Below are 21,020 nucleotides of genomic sequence, written 5' to 3' on the forward strand. Positions count from 1 at the left end.
TGTCATATTTTTTGTTATTAAACTTTTTATTGAATTTTTTCAAACAGTTAGAAAAAAGAAAAACATGGTCACGTGTTTAAGTACATAGAACCACACCAGTTCCGGGCATCAAAATAATACATACATACATTGACATCCCTGTAAAACGGGTTACAATTACTGCCCTCCCACCTATACAATGTCCTGAACACTTTGCCATATGAGTAGAATTTTGTAATATTTTTAATTTATTGGACGCACCGCATTATAAGAGGCAATCTACACTGCATCCACTCGATCGAACTACGGTATGTGAATGGGGTGACTGCATTTTCTTTCCTCCTAAATCCCTTCTCTGTCTCCTTGAAGTGACCTGCCCATGCAGTGGAGCCAGTTTTGTCGACCGTACTCGTCCACCGATCGGAGCAGTTCCCTGGGCTCCATGGAGAGCTTGGACACAGCTACGCCGGTTACGCAGCCCGACCCCGACCCCGACTCGCACAATTCACCTGTGGACCCGGCACTCTTCAATAGCCAGAGAGACTCTGCCTACAGTTCCTTCTCCGCCAGCTCAAACATGTCCGACTACGCCACGGTGCCGCTCAGGCCCGGTGACGTGTGCCCCGTGGACAGGTTCCTCCAAAGCCTGGGGCCGACTTGTCCGACCTCCGCCACCGCCACCGCCGACGGAAGTTTATACTACGGCGAGGCCCGGGCCGAGGCGCAGCGAGTTGGTTTGAAGTTCAGGTCATTGACCCGACCCAAGCAGAAGCCCGTGGAGGTCAAAGGGAGGCCCTCCTCCTGTTCTTACGAGGAGGACAGGCGGGTTAAGGACTTTGACGTCATAAGTAATGGAGGATGCGGACGAGAAGCACACACCAATCCCACCCAGTCTCCAAACGGCGGGGACAGTGTCAAGAACAACCCCAGTTGCCCTCATCTTCCAAATAAACATTGCGCTTCCGCTCCAACAGATATTTCCTATGAGGAAAATGCGCCTTCTCCAACTCATCACGACTTCCCTAAAGTCGAAGAAGGCAGCCAAACCGGACCTTCAGAATGCTTCTATAGCCCAATGGAAGGATGCGCATGTGATATGAGGGGCGGTGCGGACACAACCACACATCAGTTCTCTCAGGCCTCTGCTGGTTCTGCTTCATTAACTTCACATGCCTCATTAGATGTTCCTGAGCAGTCTCAAATCAATCACCCCGCCTCTGCAGATATTCTTTGGCAGAACGACTTCGAAAAGACGCAACTTCAGTGTTCACACTTGAATAGTAACAACTCCCCACCAGAACCGTACAGTCAGCCCTATCCCTCAGATGCTCCTCGCAGCCAGTGGGGTCCAGTATCTCCAGGGCCAGCGGAGAGCCTAGAACCGTCAGACAGACATTGCCCGGAGCCGCCGAACCAATGGGGCGAAAGCTGCAGCTCCACCCCTGGATCTGTGTTTTTGGAGGAAGGAATGGGAGTCATTCAGCATCATCACCCTTGGGGACGCTCTGTGAGCGTACCCGAGGACACAACGGGACCATCAACACAGGGCGGGCTGGTTCCTGACCAAATACTCGGAGGAGATTTTGAGCCTCTTAGTGCGGCTGCCAGCGTTGACACGTTACTGGAGGCGCAAAGTGCAGATGAGAGAAGAAGTGAAAACAACTTGAAGGATAGCGTCGCCGTTGACGTTTCCGCGAAAAAGCCAAACCCGTCGAGGAACCATCGGCGAAACCGCCGCCGTAGCGAGCGCTTCGCAACCAACCTCCGGAACGAGATCCAGAGGAAGAAGGCTCAACTTCAGCGGAGCGCTGGCCCAGGAGGATTGCTCTCTTGCGGCGAAACCGTCCACGAAGAGGATGGTGCGGACCTCCCTGATGAGTCCGAAGACCAGGGCCCTGAAGTTACAGAAAGAGAAACCAGCGCTCAACTTGCTTTGACTCATGCTTCCGCCAAGCGGACCTGCGCACCGGAGGAGAAATTAATCCCTTCGATCCAAAAAAACGGTGACAATTCACCATCCACAACTACAGCTGTTCAAATTGTGGACACCGGTGTTCCAAATTTTGGTGTTGGAGTCCGAGTTGTGGAGGAGCCAGCTCCTGCGGGCAAAGCTCGCCGCTGGCGTTGGACCCCCGAACATAAGCTCCAACCGGAACCGGAACCCAGCCGACTGTACGGCGTCGTTGGAGAGAGTGTGTTAGGAGTCACCCAGTCAAGGCACGGCGTTTGCGCCTTCACCTCCACCTCCGCACCCTCCTGCGGCCGCTCTGCTTCCTGTTCTCGAGCGGAGGAGTCCGACATCCTCCCATTTGCAGATCGGAGGAAGTTTTTTGAGGAGACGAGCAAGTTTACGGGCGGATCCAAGCTGTCGGGACTTTCGAGTCCCAGGAAGGGGGAGCAAGGTCCGTACACAAACCAACGGAGGTATTCCTATCAGGGCGGGGTTCAACAAGAAAAGCCCCTGCTTCCAAACAGAGTGGAAGACAGGAGGCCATCAGTATGTAGCAGCCGAGACGGACCAAAGAAGGAGAGCGAACGGGTTAGAGAATGGGAAGAGAGTGCAAGGGAGAGAAAGAGGGACAATATGTTGCGAGAAATCGAGATGCAGCGGGAGAAGGAAAGACAGGAAAGGGAAGTAGAACGAGAGAGACTCGGGGAGAAGGAGCGACAGGAAATGGTCAGACTGTGGGAACGGGAACGCCAGATGGATCTCCAGCTCGAGAGGGCAAAGGAGAACGACCGTCTCGATAAAGAACGAGAAGACGAGATGCAAAGGGTAAGGGAAGAGTTTTGCGGCGGTTCTTTCACGAAAGATGGCAACCGCGGAGAAAACTTCCATCCGAGCCGTAGCACTCTAGTCCCGGCGTCTGCATTCTACCCGGTCGACGGAGCATCGCAGCAAGCGTTGCACCAGGGATTCACGGCGAGGCGCAACACCCCGACACAAGTAAGTCGAACCTCAATGGGCTTTGCGCGGGGGTTGCCAGGTTATCTTTCAGAGGTTGTTGTGGAATCTGCGTCCGGACGCTTTACAGGCAAAGCAAAGCAGCCAAGGGGTGAAGCAGTCGAGCTTGGAAACACAACAGTTCATGTCTACGTTGAAGCCCGTCCGTGTCTGATCCAAATCTAACCCGGATTTGAACTCATGTGAACCGCTTATTTTCAGATATTCTGTGTATAAATTAATCAATACAAATGAGTCCAACAACATTGACTTTATTTCTAGTACTTAACTCATTCACTCCCAATGACGTTTTGAAACGTCTTTTCAGACTTGGTCCAGAATTGGCCGGTACTGAATGAGGTTAACAAGAGTTGGATTCTTTTGTGTCATGCTTACCTGTAAATGTCCTTCCAGTATCCTACCCGGCAGCAAGAAACAAGCAAACTGAACAGAAAGTACAGCCTGACTGAGAGGTGAGATGCTTCCCTGATTGTATTCCGTCACTTTTCCGCAAATGGACGCTCACGTCATCTTTGCCCGATTGGTTTCCGAGTGAATAATCCCGGGAGAATTTGAGCAGGTGGTCGGATTGTTTAGAAGTCGGCAGGAAATCCCACTCGGTCACGCTTGACTGTCGTCCGGCTGGAATGAGCTTTGAAACGTGGAAGGCAAAGCAGTCATCCATACTGAAAATGTAACCCGCTGGCTGGACGGAGGATTTCTATTTATTAGCACGTGCATGACTTCATTCATTGTAGGACTCGGTGTCAAACCCAATTCCAATGAATTTGGGACGTGGTGTTAAACATAAATCAAAACAGAATACGATGATTTGTAAATCATGCTCAGCCTATATTTTGATTGGAACACTACAAAGCGATTTCAGAGTCAAACAGACACATTTGATTGTTTTTAGCAAATAATCATTCACTTTGATGGCGGCAACACGTGCCAAAAAAGGTTGGAAGAGGCGGCGAAAGAGGGTTGAGGAATGCTCATCAAACACCGGTCGGAACAGCTCACAGTTGAACAGGTTAACTGGGAACAGGTTGGTGTCATAATTAGGATGAAAAAATTCCTGAACCGCTCAGTCATTCATTGACAAAGATGACAACATTCCTCAATCTACAATTGCAAAAAGGATTTTAGGGATTTCATCATCCGTCGCTCATTGAAAATGTCCGGCACATTATGAAGTATAAAATACGACAATGGACACTCGTACTTGAAAGCTTCACCACTTAGTGTCCTCGGTCCCCAAACAATTATTGAAAGTTGCTGAAAACAATCAAGTTGATCAGTTTGAACATTAAATATCTTGTCATTAAGTCTAGGTTGAACACGATTTGCAAATCCGTTCTGTTTTTATTTGTATTTAACTTTATTGGAGTTGGGGCTTCTTTCCAAATTGCCAGGAAGTTTGTCTCCCCTCCCTGCCCCAAATTAGAAAAAAACTCAAATTTTTTGTACAATTATATGAAAAGTGAAAATCTGTGAGGGGAAATTAAAAAAAAAATAGTGTTATTACTCCCCCCCCTCCCCCCCCCAACCCCACACACACACACTTTGGACACATTTGAATTTCTTTAAAAGACAATTTCAACAGGACGCCCTCACCATCATGTTCGTCCATCAGAGCCTGGACCCCATTTGTCATTGTTTGTGTGTTATTTGGATCTCTTCACACGACAGAGACTACACCGGCTGGAGACGGGAGCCCCATCCCCCGGACGGCATCGGTCGACATCATCCGCCATCCCGCCAGGCGTCACGGATCCCACGACGGGTGGTCGGCGACCGACACGACTGCAACGGACACACGTTAGCTCCCCTCTCGCAACGGGGGCGCACCATGTCCGAAAATGATCTCCACATCGATGCCGGTCAGCGTTGGTCGCCATCGCATTCCACCGCCGCCAGCCAGACGCTGAGCGAAGTGGAGGAACGAGCGGACGGAGAGCAAGACCCGTCGACCCGGACGAAAAAAAAACCTCCTCCGAGGCCGCCGCCGCCCAAATGGGAGCAATTCCACCGCAGGCGAGCGTCCCACCACACACTATTTGCCTCGTCCTCGACTGCCCTTCCGCAATACCCCCGCACGGGAGAGCAGCACCCTCCTGCTCATTGTACCTCTGAGCCGTCCAGGCAGAGGTCGTACAGCCTCCCGCCGCAGAGACAGGAAGTGGTGGAGAGTTGCCCACGCTGCAGCTGCCACCAGCCTCAGACTCAAGAACCCGCCTTCTCTCCCGTGCCGCCCGATCGGAATCAGCTCTCCCTTTCCATTGCCCCGCCCAGTCCCATGTTCTCCAGGCGGGCCTTCAGGCCCGTGGTCCCGACGTTCTTTGACCAACACAAGAGGGAGATTGCGGCACCGCCGGCACCTCAGAGCAGGTCAGCTAAAATACTTTGGCTCATCCTTTTGTTCGACTGCCGCCATAATTTCTGTTTGTGTGATTTTTGTTTTGTGGTGGGCCCGAATATTGCAATAACACTGCAAAAGTTGGGGTCGTCTTATATTCGGGGTCGTCTTGTATTCGGGGTCTAGACAGTATACCCATTCACGACGCTAGATGGCGCCAGATACCATTTAAGCGAATGCTGAACTTGACTCCCCAAGGCCAAAGCGAAACCCTGTCACGAAGAAGAAAAATAAAAAATAGCGGTAAGAAAGAAAAGAGAAGAAAATAATAGAAGAAATAACAGAAAATGGAGACATGTAGCGACAATCTAGAGAAAAGTGGGTCGAAGATCGGAGAAGTTATGATTTGAATGAGGGAAAATAACAATGCTTTTTCTCTCAAATATGTTGTTAAAATCATTTGTTTCAGATAGACTGTAATTATTTTCTGCATAAAAATTAATTTGGGGTTCAAAAAATCTTTTTTCAAACTTGAGTCTCGAAAAAGAGGGGGGTCGTCTTATAATCAGGGCCGTCTTATATTCGGGCCAATACGGTACTTAATGTGATGCGCCGCGCCTCGAGAAAGGTTGAAAAACACTCATGTCGACAAACGTGCACAATAACAAACCTAACATGGATGTCCATCTAACGCAGAATCTGCGACGTAGCCGACGTGCTCGCCACACGCTCCAGTGTGCCGCACCCCTTGGTGAATAAGTGTGTTGTATTTTTTTGGTGATTTCTTTCATATCGTTTGTCTCTCCAGTGAATCAAACAGCAGCTGTCGTCAAATCGAGCATCCTCACAAGCCGCCATCTGAAGCTGAGTGGACGAGAGCTCCGTCTCCCAGAATTCAAAACGCCAACATGCTTCCACCTGCCGTGGCAAATGGATACCTTGGTGGCGTTTTACTTCCTGAATCGCTTTCTGCGCTGGACGACAAGCAGCAGCAGCAGCAGCAAGAGATGTGTCTGGGCTCAAACATCCAGAGTGTTGAGCCACCAAAGGTTCTTGAAACCGAGTCAGAGGCGACCCTCAGCCCGAGCCCCACCCACAGCCTGGAGGCGGAACTGGATGTCCCTTTAGAAACGGACATTGACGACTTCCAGGAAGATGACGGACTTCCTGTGGAGGAAGAGGCGCTCACCAGCGAGCTTCCTTGCTTCGCTTTGCCGGCCACTGTCCTGGAGACGGACATTGACACCTTACCTGAGCCGCAGGCTGATCCGGCGAGCGGTGCCCGGGCAGAGTGCAGCTCCGTGGAGGAGGAGCCGGAGAGTAGCAGGGAGGGGCTGAGCTTGGATGAACTTTTCCCCCATAGCAGTGAGGGAGAGTCGGGAACGGAGAGCTGGAGGGGTGCCTTCCATAACGCCGAGCACAACACTGACAGTTTGGAGAGGTAACGGGAGTTCATTCTGATGTGATTCCCAATTGGTGTCAATTCCGCTTTTGCGACGACAAGAAGGCCCTGCACTTTTTGTAATTGTAATGTCCTTGATGTCCTCCCCCTGTCAGGCAGTCTGGGGCGAGCTCCAGCTGCTCCTCTTATTACAGTACGTCGGCAGCCAAGGCTCAGCTCTTGTCCCAGATGAAAGACTTGGCCGACAAAGAGCGGGAAGAGGACGACGAGCTTACCTATAAGGTATGCGACCTCGCCGTCACCTCCTCTCTGACGACTGCCCGTCTGAACCGTTTGTTTTTTGTTTTTTTTCTGTCCGCGTTTTTCCGGCGTGTAGAGACAGCTGATGGAGAGTCTGCGTAAGAAACTGGGGGTACTGAGGGAAGCCCAACGGGGGCTTCAGGACGACGTCAGGGCCAACGCGCAGCTGGGGGAAGAGGTGGAGGGCATGGTGGTGGGCGTGTGCAAGCCCAACGAGGTGGACAAGTTCCGCATGTTCATCGGTGACCTGGACAAGGTGGTCAGCCTGCTGCTGTCGCTGTCGGGGCGTCTGCTGAGGGTGGAGACCGCGCTCGACATGCTCAACCCTGAAAACGATGACGACGAGAGGGTAAGGAGACAGGAAAACACATCCATCCATTCATTTTCTACCGCTTATCTGGAGTTGGGTCACGGGGGCGAAAGCTTTAGCAGGGAAGCGCAGACGTCCCTCTCCCCAGCCACTTCTTCTAGCTCTTCCCGGGGAATCCCAAGGCGATCCCAGGCCAGCTGGGAGACATAGTCTCTCCAGTGTGTCCTGGGTCGTCTCCAAGGCCCGGACCACCTCACCAGGGAGGCATCCTAATCAAATGCCCGAGCCACCTCATCTATCTCCTCTTGACGTGAAGGAGAAGCGGCGCAACTTTGATCTCTTCCCGGATGACCGAGCTTCTCACCTTACTTATCTCATAAGGGAGAGCCCAGATACCCTGTGGAAAAAAAAAACAAGCCACTTTTATCCGGGATCTCGTTCTTTCAGTCATGATCCATAGCTCATGACCAGATGTGAGGGTCGGAACATAGATCGACCGGTAAATTGAGAGCTTCGCCCAGGAAAACCGTCTCTATATACTGAATGGCCTGGTCGACAGTGCTGTATGATAGGAAGTGTGCGGCTGGACTAATACTCTGAGAACACCCAATCCCGGCTGACCTTGCAAAAGGCCGGAACAGTTCCATGACCACAAAAATTTAGTATCCCCGGTTTAGGAAGTGATTGAATCTACAACCTCCACTTGAGGGAAACTGACTCCAACATTGTGCTTCTCTGGTTGCCCTCTAGCTCTCCCTGCTGGAGAAAAAGCGACAGCTCATGAGGCAGCTATCGGAGGCCCAAGACTTGAAGGACCACGTCGACCGCAGGGAGCAGGCAGTCAGCCGGGTTCTGGCCCGATGCCTCTCCACGGAGCAGCACAGAGACTACAGGTACAACAAGTGGAGGCCTCCCGCTGTGGATTTGCCTCCCGGCGCTTCCACTTAATCAGTTTTTTAATCCCATCGCTCTTCTCCAAACCATCAACACTATTCCAAGAGCGCTTTTGAAAAAATAGTATACATGATGTATACATTAAAAAGTATACTCAAGTATAAGTATATTAGGTGTAGTTTTTTATCCTACATTGGAACAAATTATGTTTCAAAAGTGTACTGTAAATATCTGTATACCTTTCAATACAAGCCAAGTATACCTAAGCATACTTCTATGGAATTGATACAAATATAGCGTTTGAAAAGTACACTTCAAGTATTCTGCCTCCAATTCAATATACACAATACAATACATGCTGATTTATATAGCGCTTTCACAACAGCGGCAGCTGTAACAAAGCGCTTAACAAAACAGTTAACATAAAGTAAAATAATAAACACAACACATAACATAAAACACGGACAGTCGTGCAGTCCTAAAAAAAATTACCTTTCATATGCTTGAATAACCAATGCTAAGCAATTATGCTAACCAATGTAACGGAATGCCTCTGCTACACAGATTATTTAGAGTCAGTTCACAATCAAAATTTCTCTAATCACATGACCAAAACATTAAATATGACAAATCATGCTGAGCAGAAAAGCTGATTCTTAAACGTATCCATGTGGAACTATAGCTAGCTTTTGCTAGCTGAAGTTCCTGGCTAAAAATGTTTGCTAGCTTTTTTGTTGTTGTTGTTGTTTTTTTTTTTCATCACTAAGCTAATTGATGTTAAGCCTTTGGGCCACAACTACTGTTTAAATGTTCTGGGAGCCGTCGCAGACCAAAAAGAAGTCACAGTTGGACATAAAAAGAACGAGTTTCCTGGCACAAATTATCAGAGTTTCTGTCAGTGCTTGTGAAAGTCAAAAAAGCCTTTCTGCTTCTGAAATGATGGCTCCTACATAACGGCCGCCTTGTGTGACACCCCCCCCCCTTTCAGCCACTTTGTGAAGATGAAGGCAGCCCTGCTGGTGGAGCAGAAGCAGCTGGAAGACAAGATCCGACTGGGAGAGGAGCAGCTGAGGGGGCTCAGGGAGAGTCTGGGGCTGGGCCTCGGTCTGGGATTGGGAATGTCTGTGGGCTACGGGCATTACTGACTAGATGCTTGGAAGTGACACTTGAAGTAGAGAGCAAAAAAAAATGACTGTGCTTCTCAGGTTGCCGCACAAAGATTCTAGCTCAGTTCAACCGCTACATGGAAGCACCTGTGCCACTTTCAAGCATGACTTGATGCGAGATGTGACACTCGTGTACGCATATCTCACTACCAAAGAAAAAAAGGCCTTATGTTGTAATTATTCTTTTTTTGGGTGCTTCACATTCAATTGCAGTTTCTTGTTTTGTCTGTTACACCATAGCATCATATCACTGTGTTTTAATTTACTGCGCGGAGTTTGACACTCCGCTCACATAAATGTATAGAAGAGCCTCATGTTTATAATGTATACGTTGTGTGTGTGTATATAGCGGATTTGAATATAGCTGGAATGGCTGGTAACAAATGCTTTTTTTTTTGTAAACTGCATGAATCTACTCAGTTGAAGTTGATAACTTTTTTTGTGTTCGCCATCATCCATTAAAATTTGTCCAAGTGCCCACTATCCTGATTTGTGTCAGTGCCGTTGTGTTGCTTTGGTTAAGCCGTCACGCACTACCAAAATACGACGCCCTTCATTTCAATATAAATGTTTTTAAAAAATACTTTTTGTTGAACAGTCCGTTGCCGTTTCTTCTTCATTTCTTACGTTCAGTTGTGCGAGTGCTGTCCATAAGACACGGAGGAAAGCAGCCAGTCAAGTCGGCAACAAGAATACATTTGACGTCACAATACGCAAACAAGCGACGTGTGTCTGGTTTCAGGACGCCTCCCTCGCAGGGTGCGTGGGAGGGCCGCCGAGCTTCTGTGGAGACCTACGGAAAGCGAGCGGCCTGTCTGCTTTTTATTGCCAAGGGAGCGGCGTGAGGACAGCATGCACAGTGAGTTTGAATTGACGGGACGAGGGAATTCTTTCACTTTTGGGTCTACTGCGGTGCCTCTTGACTATTTCTTGCTGCTGTTGATCACATCCCCTTGTATTTCTTACCTCAATAGGTTAGTTAACCAATGTCTAGGAGCCGAGCAGCCGTTCAAAAAAAAAATCTTTGTGTTGTGAATGGAGAAGCTCTTTAATCCAAATATGTTCCGGTGAAAATAACATTATTGTGAAATGTGAATGGGTTTTTTTTTGTGCGCCGGTAAAAAGTAAAGCGTGCGATTATGATTGATTACTTGTTATTGATTCGCATTCCACTCGCAATGGAGGTTGCACTGCCAGGTGGAAGCTCCCGTCGGTCGACATTCCATACACGGGACTTCCTGCTTGTTTTACGAGTCATCGCAAATACGAACTACTTCTACCGTGAGCATTGCTGCCGCTTAAAGGAAACATTTTTTTCAGTTGGTTTGGACTTTGCTGTGTCTTAATCAGGCACAACTGCAAAAAAAAAAAAAAGTCTGTCATGTTAACGGTGGAAATGACCCAAGTAGAAATATCTTTTTTTTTACCTTGAGTTGAACAATATTTCAATTTCTCCCAAAGTTCTTTTTTTTCTCTCTCCTTCAAGTAGAGCTTGTAAGTGTTTTTGCAACCTCCGGATGTTTGTCACATGCTCTCCACCTGAGTTCTTCCCTGACGTCTCCTTGATTCCAGGCGTGAGTTCTCCAGCAGGCCGCGTCCTCAACGAGGACCAGTTTAGCTGCTCCATCTGCCTGGAAGTGTTTGTGGAGCCCGTGTCCACGCCATGCGGTCACAGCTTCTGCAAGGCCTGCCTGCAGGGCTACTGGAACCACAGCAAGAAGTTCCTGTGCCCCATGTGCAAGAAAAGCTACACCAGGAAGCCCGAGATGAGCGTCAACAGGGTCCTGGCAGAGATCTCATCTCAGTTCCAGGGGATGGCGGTGTCCGGCGGGGCCGAAGCACTTGGATCGTCCACGCGAGGGTCCATGCTGAATCTGAGTTCGGATCCGGGATCCCCGAGCTATGAAACTGGCGAGTTTGCGCGGCCCGGGGAAGTACCCTGCGATGCTTGTATCGGAAGGAAGATGAAGGCGCACAAGTCGTGCGTCAACTGTCCCGGGTCCTTCTGTCAAACCCATCTGAGACATCATAAAAAGGTAGCGCAATAGTCATAATGGTAATAGAAATCATAATATATTCATATTATTATGAATATATTATATTAATAAATTTATTCTTTTTATTTTAGTTATATATATATATTACAAATATATGACAAATAAATGCATACAAATAAATACATAAATAGATATTTGTATTATACTAATACTATTAATATTCATATATTATAATGATATTAATAATTATATATATATTATTATTAATATATTAATATTTCCAATTTGGGCGAGGACTCCGTCAAAAGCAGCGATTTCCTGTCTGGTGATGTGCGACTTGAATTCTCCAGGTGAAGTCCCTGACGTCCCATCGCCTGATCGAGCCCACCTTCCACCTGGAGAGCAAAATCTGTAAGAAGCACGAGCGCCTTCTGGAGCTTTACTGCCGCACCGACCACGCCTGCATTTGCAGCGGCTGCGTGGACACCTCGCACAAATCGCACGATGTGGTCTCCGTGGACCATGAGTGGAAGAAGAAAATGGTGGGTGGTTTGGAGGAAAGCGGCCTTCTTTCCTCCGCGTGTTTGTTGATTTCGGATGATGAGGATGTTGGTTATCCAAATACAGGAGCCGATGAACACTACCTTTGAAGCGTTTATTTGCAGAACATTCTGGACACCAACGTTTTACAAACAATGGGTGCTGGATCGCGAGTGTGTTGGAGGAAGGGATTCGCAACATATTTGTTTCATCAGAAGGGCGGTACCGAGACTATTGTGCGACCTCGAGACTTCAGTGTCGCCTAGACCGATTCTTAGCTTATATCAAACCGTCTCCGCAAAGTCTCCAGTAAGCAGTGTATCAAGGCTAACAGGTGGCTCCAAGGACGCGCTTGCTTCCCTGCGCACGTGAGAATGTTATACAGGCTAGACTAAATATGGCGGAAGACACACATCATTGCATTATTATAATCAAATATTGTTCAGAAACACAAAAGACCACGGCAGAGGTTTCACTCGACTAAATATGATCAGAAATCAACCTTCAGTGGCAAGCGGCATACCGCCGCGCATTTACTCCGGCATCTTCGCATGCTCACATGACCGCGTTGTCCTTCTCCAACAGAGCAGCCTGGGAAAGAAGCAGTCCGAGCTGAAGCACCTGATTAAAGAGCGCGGAAAAAAGCTGGACGAACTCAAGCAATCCATTAAGGTCATCAAGGTGAGACCATGAGGACCCTTACACCATTCCGTTTTTATATGCACCGGGTCACTTTTGAGCTGTGCCAATGATATGCTTGTCGTAAATAGCTTTTATTGAATTATGAACGACGGATCATTTGTAGTGAAAGCCTGTCTGACATTGACAAATGGATGTTATTCCTTCACCAATCTTGTAGAAAAAGGGGATTGTACCTTATTTACCCATGTGTTGCAATTTCTACAATTTTTGTAGATTTTTGTGACAAAGCATAAAAATTGTGTGATATGAAATATTCCAATTCATGATTTATATATACTGTATGTTTTGGTCATAGCACAGTACCGCTGTTATTGTCCATAGAGGGCAAAAATACAAAGAAAAAAAATAAGAACTATATGTGTATGTATAGCGCTGATGCCACTGAACATGTCGAGTGGTTGAAAGTAAAATAAATATTCAGGAATAATACTTTTACAAATTTTGTAAAATTGTATGTTGCCTTATATAACTTATTTACATCGACTGCAGCATATGGGTTAAGTGTTCCACCACTCATTTTGGGATAAAATGTCTTCTATCAAACAGATACGATGTCCTATTTGCTGTAGAAAAAACCCAGCCATGATGATTTGTTACTTTTTCACTGTTTGATTCTGGCCCAGTTACCCTTTAAAGAGCAACTGGTGCATGCAAATGTGGCAAGAACATGTCCTGGAGATCGAACTGCCAAGTAAGGCACAGACACAAAAAGTCTGGTCACAAACATTTCCTTGAAAAAGCTCCCATTTTTTAAAAATCCTTGCGGGTAATCAAAACAATGGGGGATTATTCATTTACAAGGAAGCTCGCTGTGTAAACACGTTCTCGCCCAGCAAGGTCATTCTTGCATTGATCAAAATGTGTTTTCTTTCGATGGCTTCACACTGGTTCATTCTACTGAATATTCTTTCAAACATATATACCCCCCACCTCCTTGCCCCCTCACTGACCCCAAACCAAACCCATTGTTTCCCCTATGTCCCAACTTGAGAACATGGTGTTGTGGTTGCATCTGATTACGTTTGGATAATTCTAGGGCAAGGGTGCCCAATATGTTGATCGGGATCGACTGGTAGCTCACCGACTGGCCCCAAGTCCATCGCAAGGGGTATAGAGCAGGGGTCTCAAGCTCAATTTAAATGGGGGCCGCTGGGTCTGGGAGATGCTGGGTTTTCGTCGAGCACACAGCGCAATTAGATTGGTTATGGAAACACAAAAGTGTTTGTGGTGGACATTTAATATTAGATGAAATCAATAAATGATTTAATAAAGTTTGGCTAGTGGCTAACAGGGCGCTAACGCTAACACGTACACATACACATAAAACTTAGCTTGTGTGCATGAAATAGTGCTAGCTCCGTGTTAGCGCCTTAGTGTTTGTGATGGACGGGTAATATGAAATTAAATCAAAAAACAATTTAATAAAGTTCGGCTAGTGGCTAGCATGGCGCTAACGCTAACACGGACACATACACATTAAACTTAGCTTGTGTGTGTGAAATAGTGCTAGCTCCGTGTTAGCGCCTTAGTTTTTGTGGTGGACGTGTAATATGAAATTAAATCAAAAAAACAATTTAATAAAGTTCGGCTAGTGGCTAACAGGGCGCTAACGCTAACACGGACACATACACATATAACTTAGCTTGTGTGTATGAAATAGTGCTAGCTCCGTGTTAGCGCCTTAGTGTTTGTGATGGACGTGTAATATGAAATTAAATCAAAAAACAATTTAATAAAAGTTCGGCTAGTGGCTAGCATGGCGCTAACGCTAACACGGACACATACACATTAAACTTAGCTTGTGTGTGTGAAATAGTGCTAGCTCCGTGTTAGCGCCTTAGTTTTTGTGGTGGACGTGTAATATGAAATTAAATCAAAAAAACTATTTAATAAAGTTCGGCTATTGGCTAGCATGGCTAGCTAACACGGACACATACACATAAAACTTAGCTTGTCTGTGTGAAATAGTGTTAGCTCCGTGTTAGCGTCTTAGCACCGATTTTCCCCGTTCTTGTGCGTGTGATAACGTCAGGTCTGGTGCTTTGGATCAAAGTGGGCACTTGACACTGCCTTCAACCTCCCCATTTTCCCGAGTTCCTCTTCCTTTTATGCAGCAAATCCTAGCGAGGCCTTCACATGTGCTCGTTCAACCAGTGTGACTGGTCTGTAGAAAAGCCTCGCGTGCTTTGCTTTGCGCGCAACCGAGGAGTGTCTTTGTGTAGCTTTTAATTAGCTCTGCCGTGGAGTGCATTCATCGGCGTAGGATTGTTTGTGTGCAAAATCCTGTCGAGTCACTCAGTCATATATTTCTATTCTTTTCCGAACACAGACCCATGAAAAAGTTATCGAGATTGGGTTTTTGAGTGAAGTTTCATAAAGAAGCCAAAAATGTACTATAACCTTTACAGGTGAACTTAAAAAGTTTTCAATTTTTAAACTACAAACAAACAACCTCACTAAATGATCGCCTTCTCTTTTAAATGTTGTCCTTCCTCAGGCGTGGTGGATTCTTTGAATAAAAACCTGCAATCGCCCCCTTTCATCTGACTTTATTAAACTCTTGAATGCACAACAGTTCATTGTTGCAAACAGGAAATGGCTGTGCGCAGAAGTCAAATGATAGATCCACAATGTAGACACTGTTTGAGCCTTCCCGTGCGTGCGTGTGTGCTTGTGTGTTTTGCAGGCCAGCGCCCAGAAGGAGCTGGAGGAGAGCTGGCAGGTGTTTGCCGAACTGCAGCGCCTGGTGGAGCAAAGCCAAGCCGAGCTGGTGGAACACATCGCCACGAGACAACGCGAGGCCGAGCGCCACGCGCAGGAGCTGGCGCGAAGCCTGGAGAACGAACTGAGTCAACTGAGGAGGCGGAGCCATGAGTTGGACGCCCAGGCCCAGAACAAGGACAAAGTGGTCTTCTTGCAGGTAGGCTAATCTCAAAATAATTGACGCCGTCCCCCAACTTCTTTTTATTGCGCATTATCTGCATATAGATGTCAACTGACGGTGGCAAATGGCTACTTTTGTCTGAAATGAAGCTCCTCAACTCACTGCCGCCGCCAAAGGGCACCAGAGCGATGCTGTCTGCATCGATTCTCAGTCAATTCATGGATGTGTTTCATCATTCCCATTCTCTCCATGCAGCACTTGGCCACCTTGCCCCCGCTTCCCGAGCCCACCGACTGGTCGGCGGTGAGCATCAACACCGACCTCTACCTGGGAACCATCCGCTCGTCCGTCAGTGGCCTTATGGACAAATTTCAGGAGGAGCTGAAGAAGCTGTATGGCAAAGGTGGGAGCGCAGCGCGGTTACTTTTTCAAAATGAAACTCCTCCTTTTTGCCTTGTCGACAATGCGAAATCTTTTGTGTTGTGCTTTAGAACTCCGCAAAGTGCAGAACTACTCCGGTGAGTCACTTGACATCAAAGAGGGCCACCAGAGGGCCCTCACTCACTCCCATGCAGTTAGCTTTTGAATTACTGAGGAGTCCCAAACTTGTCTCTTGTTCCTCAGTTGAGGTCATCCTGGACCCAGCCACCGCCCAGAAGAACCTGGCGCTGTCCGACGACGGCCGCCAGGTGAGGTACGAGGAACGCAAGACGGCTCACTCCGAGGGCCCTAAACGTTTCAGTCCGGCCCTCTTTGTCCTGGGCCGGGAGGCTCTGAGCTCGGGACGCCACTACTGGGAGGTGGACGTGGCCCGCAAGACAGCCTGGACTCTGGGTGTGGCCAACGCCTCGGCCCGTCGCAAGGGCGAGATCAAGCTGAGTCCCGCCGGCGGCTACTGGTGCCTGTGGCTGAAGAACGGCCAGGTGAAAGCGCTGGCGTCCTCCCGCCTTCCTCTCACGCTAACGTCCCAGCCCGCTAAAGTGGGCGTTTTCCTGGATTACGAAGGGGGCCAGGTCTCCTTCTACGACCCCAAGGCCCGCCTGCACCTCTACACCTTCGTCCACAACTTTAACGAAAACCTGTACCCCATCTTCAGCCCCTGCCTCAGCCAGGACGGCAAGAACACTTCCCCTCTCGCTATCACATCCGTCAAACATAGCTGACTTTGATGAGGGTTGCAAGGGGGGGGGGGGGGGGGACGACTTCCAGAAAGTTTCTGGTGGAATTTCAATGGAGACCTTTTCATACCGGTACATGGACCTTTTAGTTTTTATTTTTGGTCATTAGCAAATATCAATACAAAATCAATAGCTCTCCAAGTAAGGTCATAACAAGATGTTGAATTGATTCCCTGCTTTTTCACTCCCCCTTGAGCAGCAGTGTAATCAAAGCTTGCTCAGATCTCAAAATGTGTCTTGCGACAAATAGCAAAAAATAAATAAAATAATCGAGCAAGCAGCTGTTCATAGCGTGAAATAAGGTATTTTGGGTACTCAGAGGTACTTGCATGAAATCTGCTTGTGTCCAACCATCATTTAAAAAAAAAAGAATTCCCATTAATTTGTCCAAATAGTTTTCCAATTCCCTTAACTTTGCAACCCGACGTTTTCCCGTAATGACGTACGCTTTGGAGCTCAACTGCCTGACACGCCCTGAAAACAAAATTCATTCGATGTGGACAACATTCACAACGGGTTCTAACTCTTTTTGTCTCAGACTTGGACTTTGGAGATCAAAGTTTACTGACAACAGGCTCAATTAAAGGAACAGACGGTGGTCTCAATGTGTTGACTTGCTTTTGTTGAATAAAGATGCCTTCAGATTTACGACCGGACAAGATTTGTGTGTTGCCCTTCCGTTGGCCTTTCCATGCTTGTGTAATCTGGGTTAAGGGGAGGGGGGTATATTTTGGGTCGTAAGTGTGTGTGTGTGTGTGTGTGTGTGTGTGTTGCAGCTGGTTTCCTGTGTCAGTGCACAGCAGAGCTTCGAAGCAACTGGTGAGTCTTCGTGATTTTATGACAAGCGTGTCATCTGCTTCCTCTTCTTCTCTTTGGTTTCATTTTTGGTTTTTCATCTTGTCGGTCAACCTCCCCGTGATTTCAAAGAGCCTGGAATCCGCGAGCCGTCATGTCTTTGAGTTTAAATGTTGTCCCTTCCACAAGGAGGGCGGTGGGGGTGGGAAGTAATATCCATGGCGAGGTGGGGGTCAAACACTAAATTGATCATTTTAGGACTTTGGACTTCTTTTCTGAAAGGTATTGGTGCTGATCCAACATCCTGGATTTGGTTTTTTGTGGGGTAGGGCCTTCGTTATCCTTCACACCTGGGGTTAAGGTTAGGGAACTAGAAACACAACCAAGAACACAACAATTAATTTATTGGACGGCATATTTGTATTTCAAACAGATTTGAACCTACTAAAAGGAACCTAAAGTAGATGATCAAGAAATCACAAAATCCTCACAAAGGTGGTGTCCGGGTCATTCTTCTCATGGTCCAATGTTACCAAATTTTTCCTCCTATTGAATGCACGAAATGTCGTGGGGACTTGAACTCGCTCGATTTTTTTTTTCCCCCCCCCGAGTAATATTGAAATCACTTGAAGGTCAAGACTTGAGCGTTCTGACTTGCACACGTGTGACTTCACCGCCACTTCCCAATCTAACCCTCACAACGTCACTGTCACAGCAGGTGAGGAAAAAAAGGGCCGCCCGCCGTTAATATGACGCTGCCTCTCCGTCGTGCAGGGATGTCGTCCCCCGGGAACCTCTCGGAAGAGCAGGTACATTGCTCCATCTGCCTGGATGTTTTCAACGATCCCGTGTCCATCCCGTGCGGGCACAACTTCTGCCAGGTCTGCATCCTGGGATACTGGAAGAGCAGCCCGCTATACCAGTGTCCCATGTGCAAGAAGTCCTTCTACAAGAGGCCGGACACAAGCGTCAATACCGTCCTGAGGGAGATTGCTGAGCAGTTCAAGGAGATGCGACTGAAGAGTGCGCCGGGGAAGGCCGCAAAAGGGAATAGGTGGACCATGGAAAGGCGCAGGGAAGAGGACAAGGTGCGGCTTTTGGAGGACGACCGTGACGAGGAGATGAAGCTCAAGGGGAAAGACTACAGCAGAACCGAGGACGGACACGGATCAAATAGACCTCTGGAAGAGCCAACCGAAACTCCGCCGCCGGCGTGTCCATCTCTAGCTCCTCCTTCCTGGAAGGAGGTCTTCTGTGATGTTTGCCTCGGCAGAGGTCGTCCCAAAGCCGTGAAGTCCTGCCTGGTGTGCCTTACCTCCTACTGCGAGGAGCACCTCAAGTCGCACGCCAGCAGGTTCACCAAACACAAGCTGATAGAGCCCGTGGCCAACATGGAGGACCGCATGTGCCCCAAGCACCAGCGCCTCCTGGAGCTTTTCTGCAAGAAGGACCAGACGTGTGTGTGTGTCCTGTGCACGGAGACGGACCACCGCGCACACTACACCGTCCCCGTGGAACGGGAATGGACCGAGAAAAGGGTGAGTGGAGACGAATCGCAACGGGGGTATTTCAGGAAGCGGGTCATCTGAAAACTGAGACGAGGGATATGCTGAGTTATCCGTTCCAGACAGCCAAGCAAAAGAGTCGATCAAACTGATTCTGATCAGCTCCTCTAGAACCGGCAACTCGTAGGAAGTCATTGCCCGCACCCATCGTGTGTTGAGCCTAATTTCTGAAGTACCCTGCTGAGTACTTGTACTATTATTGTTGTTACAGGCACAGCTGAAAAAGGTCCAAGTGGACGTGCAGCAGTTGATCCAGGACAGAGTAAGGAAGGTGGAGGAGATCAAACGCTCAGTCGAGCTCAGCGACGTGAGAACTCGAGCGCACGTTCACAACTCTTCGGGCTTCGAGCCGCTTCTGACTTTGGACTTCTTGGCTCATGACGGCAGGCGAGCGCGAAGAGAGAGACGGAGGACAGCATCCAGGTCTTCTCCGAGCTGGTTCGCTCCATCCAGAAGACTCAGGCCGACGCGGTGGCAGCCATCGAGGAGAAACGGAGGCGAATCGAGAGCCGAGCGCATGATCTGGTCGCCGAACTGGAAAGGGAGATCGATGAGCTGAGAAGGCGGGGCGTTGACCTGGAGAACATGGACAGGACCGACCACATTCACTTCTTGAAGGTGCAGGATGATGTGGCATGCCAGAGTTCTCCACAACAACTACATAACATTGCGAATGATTCAATCTTTTGCTGCAGACTGGCCGGCACGCTCGATTGTTTTACCGACGACGACAAACGTCGATGAAGTGATTCGTTTTTGAAAATTGCGGGTGGATCTTCCAGCTTCCGAAAGACCGTTTCATCGGCATCTCTTGCTTCTGTAGAACTTTCCGGCTATGAGCACCGCCCCGTCCATCCACGACTGGACCCACACAAACGTTCCCACTGATGTCAGCGTCGGCTTGATCAGGACGGCCATGTCCAAATTGGAAAGCACCCTCAAGCAAATGGTGGACAGGCTGGCGGACAGAGGTACCGTGTCCGCGTTGAGACCCATTAGTTCTTTCAAAACGATCTACGATCGACTTTCTTTTTATGTGGAAGTGGCAATACATGAACAGCCAGCCTACTGTTAAACACGAATGAAAATGCAAAGTATCGGCATCGCTGATAAGGAGTGATTCCAAACACAGCCTAAATCTCAAACGACATTCAATCCTGTTCTCCTTTTCCGACAGAGATTGTGAAGGTCCTGAAGTACACAGGTATGCTGAATGTCACGTCCCCCCACCCCGTGCCTTCCTTTCATACCCCCGCCCTCCGACTAACTAAGCGTCCATCCCTCCGTAGAGGACGTGACTTTGGACCCGGATACCGCCAACCCGTGGCTGCAGCTCTCCCAGGACAGGCGGCAGGTGCGTCACCTGGGGGCGTGGCAAGACCTCCCGGACCACCCTGACCGATTCGACACGGTGGTCATCGTCCTGGGCCGAGAGGGCTTCACCTCCGGGAGACATTACTGGGAAGTCCAGGTAGGCGAGAAGGATGACTGGTACCTGGGCGTGGCCAAATCGTCCGTCAAGAGGAAAGGCCGCATCTCTGTGAGCAGCGCCAACGGGTACTGGGCCCTCGCCATGAAGAAGGGCCAAGGGTACCGCGTGTCCACCGTGCCGCCGCTCTCACTGGCGCTCAACCCCAAACCCAAAACGGTGGGAGTGTACGTGGACTACGAGGAGGGCCAAATCTCCTTCTATGACGTCAGGGCTCGCACGCACCTTTATACTTTCACCGACAGGTTGTCGGAAAAGATTCTTCCGTTTTTCTACTTGTACTGTTGCGACAAAGCCTCCGACACAATCGTAATCTGTCCCATCGCGGAGAAAGCCCTGATTCAGCAAAGCTAAAAAGACATGAAAAAGAAGAAAAAAATACCCTCAGTCTCTTAAGTAGAAGTACTGATATAGTACTTAGTGATTTAAAAATTAAACTGTGATAGAAGTAATACCCAGTCAATTACAATGCATGCATTGGAAATTTCCCCAGTGTGGAACAAATAAAGTTTTTCG

General features: G+C 48.4%; 3 protein-coding genes across 4 annotated transcripts in view; all 3 read left to right on the forward strand.

Annotated features, from left to right (window-relative positions):
- shroom4 (shroom family member 4) overlaps nt 1–9,837 on the forward strand; it is a 43,646-nt gene extending 33,809 nt beyond the window's left edge. Inside the window, exons 4-11 of one of the 2 annotated variants that reach the window (XM_052063070.1) lie at nt 349–2,926; nt 3,338–3,396; nt 4,616–5,314; nt 6,091–6,723; nt 6,840–6,966; nt 7,061–7,333; nt 8,045–8,187; nt 9,177–9,837. In XM_052063070.1, the coding sequence (XP_051919030.1) occupies nt 349–2,926; nt 3,338–3,396; nt 4,616–5,314; nt 6,091–6,723; nt 6,840–6,966; nt 7,061–7,333; nt 8,045–8,187; nt 9,177–9,333 (4,669 nt within the window). In that variant the 3' untranslated portion in view covers nt 9,334–9,837. The remainder of the gene's footprint in view (nt 1–348; nt 2,927–3,337; nt 3,397–4,615; nt 5,315–6,090; nt 6,724–6,839; nt 6,967–7,060; nt 7,334–8,044; nt 8,188–9,176) is intronic. The other variant, XM_052063079.1, reaches the window with a different exon arrangement.
- Nucleotides 9,838–10,043: 206 nt separating this feature from the next.
- btr12 (bloodthirsty-related gene family, member 12) lies at nt 10,044–17,303 on the forward strand. Its single transcript, XM_052063376.1, has 8 exons — nt 10,044–10,213; nt 10,927–11,390; nt 11,702–11,893; nt 12,477–12,572; nt 15,280–15,513; nt 15,733–15,880; nt 15,969–15,995; nt 16,102–17,303. Exons 1-8 carry the CDS (start codon nt 10,207–10,209, stop codon nt 16,638–16,640), a joined length of 1,707 nt encoding a protein of 568 aa, XP_051919336.1. The 5' UTR covers nt 10,044–10,206; the 3' UTR covers nt 16,641–17,303.
- Nucleotides 17,304–18,184: 881 nt separating this feature from the next.
- On the forward strand, nt 18,185–20,992 carry si:dkey-46i9.6 (zinc finger protein RFP). Its single transcript, XM_052063332.1, has 6 exons — nt 18,185–18,988; nt 19,227–19,322; nt 19,403–19,633; nt 19,839–19,986; nt 20,193–20,219; nt 20,305–20,992. The coding sequence occupies exons 1-6, from the start codon at nt 18,200–18,202 to the stop codon at nt 20,856–20,858; spliced, it is 1,845 nt and encodes a 614-aa protein (XP_051919292.1). The 5' UTR covers nt 18,185–18,199; the 3' UTR covers nt 20,859–20,992.
- The last annotated feature ends 28 nt before the right edge of the window (nt 20,993–21,020 follow it).

Source organism: Hippocampus zosterae, chromosome 1 (assembly GCF_025434085.1).
Source record: "Hippocampus zosterae strain Florida chromosome 1, ASM2543408v3, whole genome shotgun sequence".
In the NCBI taxonomy this organism is placed as follows: domain Eukaryota; kingdom Metazoa; phylum Chordata; class Actinopteri; order Syngnathiformes; family Syngnathidae; genus Hippocampus; species Hippocampus zosterae.

Coding starts and splice junctions, on each gene's coding strand:
- btr12 (XM_052063376.1), top strand. Junction 11,391..11,701: donor ATCTGAGACATCATAAAAAG/GTAGCGCAATAG, acceptor TGAATTCTCCAG/GTGAAGTCCCTGACGTCCCA. Junction 15,514..15,732: donor ACAAAGTGGTCTTCTTGCAG/GTAGGCTAATCT, acceptor CTCTCCATGCAG/CACTTGGCCACCTTGCCCCC.
- si:dkey-46i9.6 (XM_052063332.1), top strand. CDS start 18,200: ATGACGCTGCCTCTCCGTCGTGCAGGGATGTCGTCCCCCGGGAACCTC. Junction 18,989..19,226: donor GGGAATGGACCGAGAAAAGG/GTGAGTGGAGAC, acceptor TTGTTGTTACAG/GCACAGCTGAAAAAGGTCCA. Junction 19,323..19,402: donor GCTCAGTCGAGCTCAGCGAC/GTGAGAACTCGA, acceptor TCATGACGGCAG/GCGAGCGCGAAGAGAGAGAC.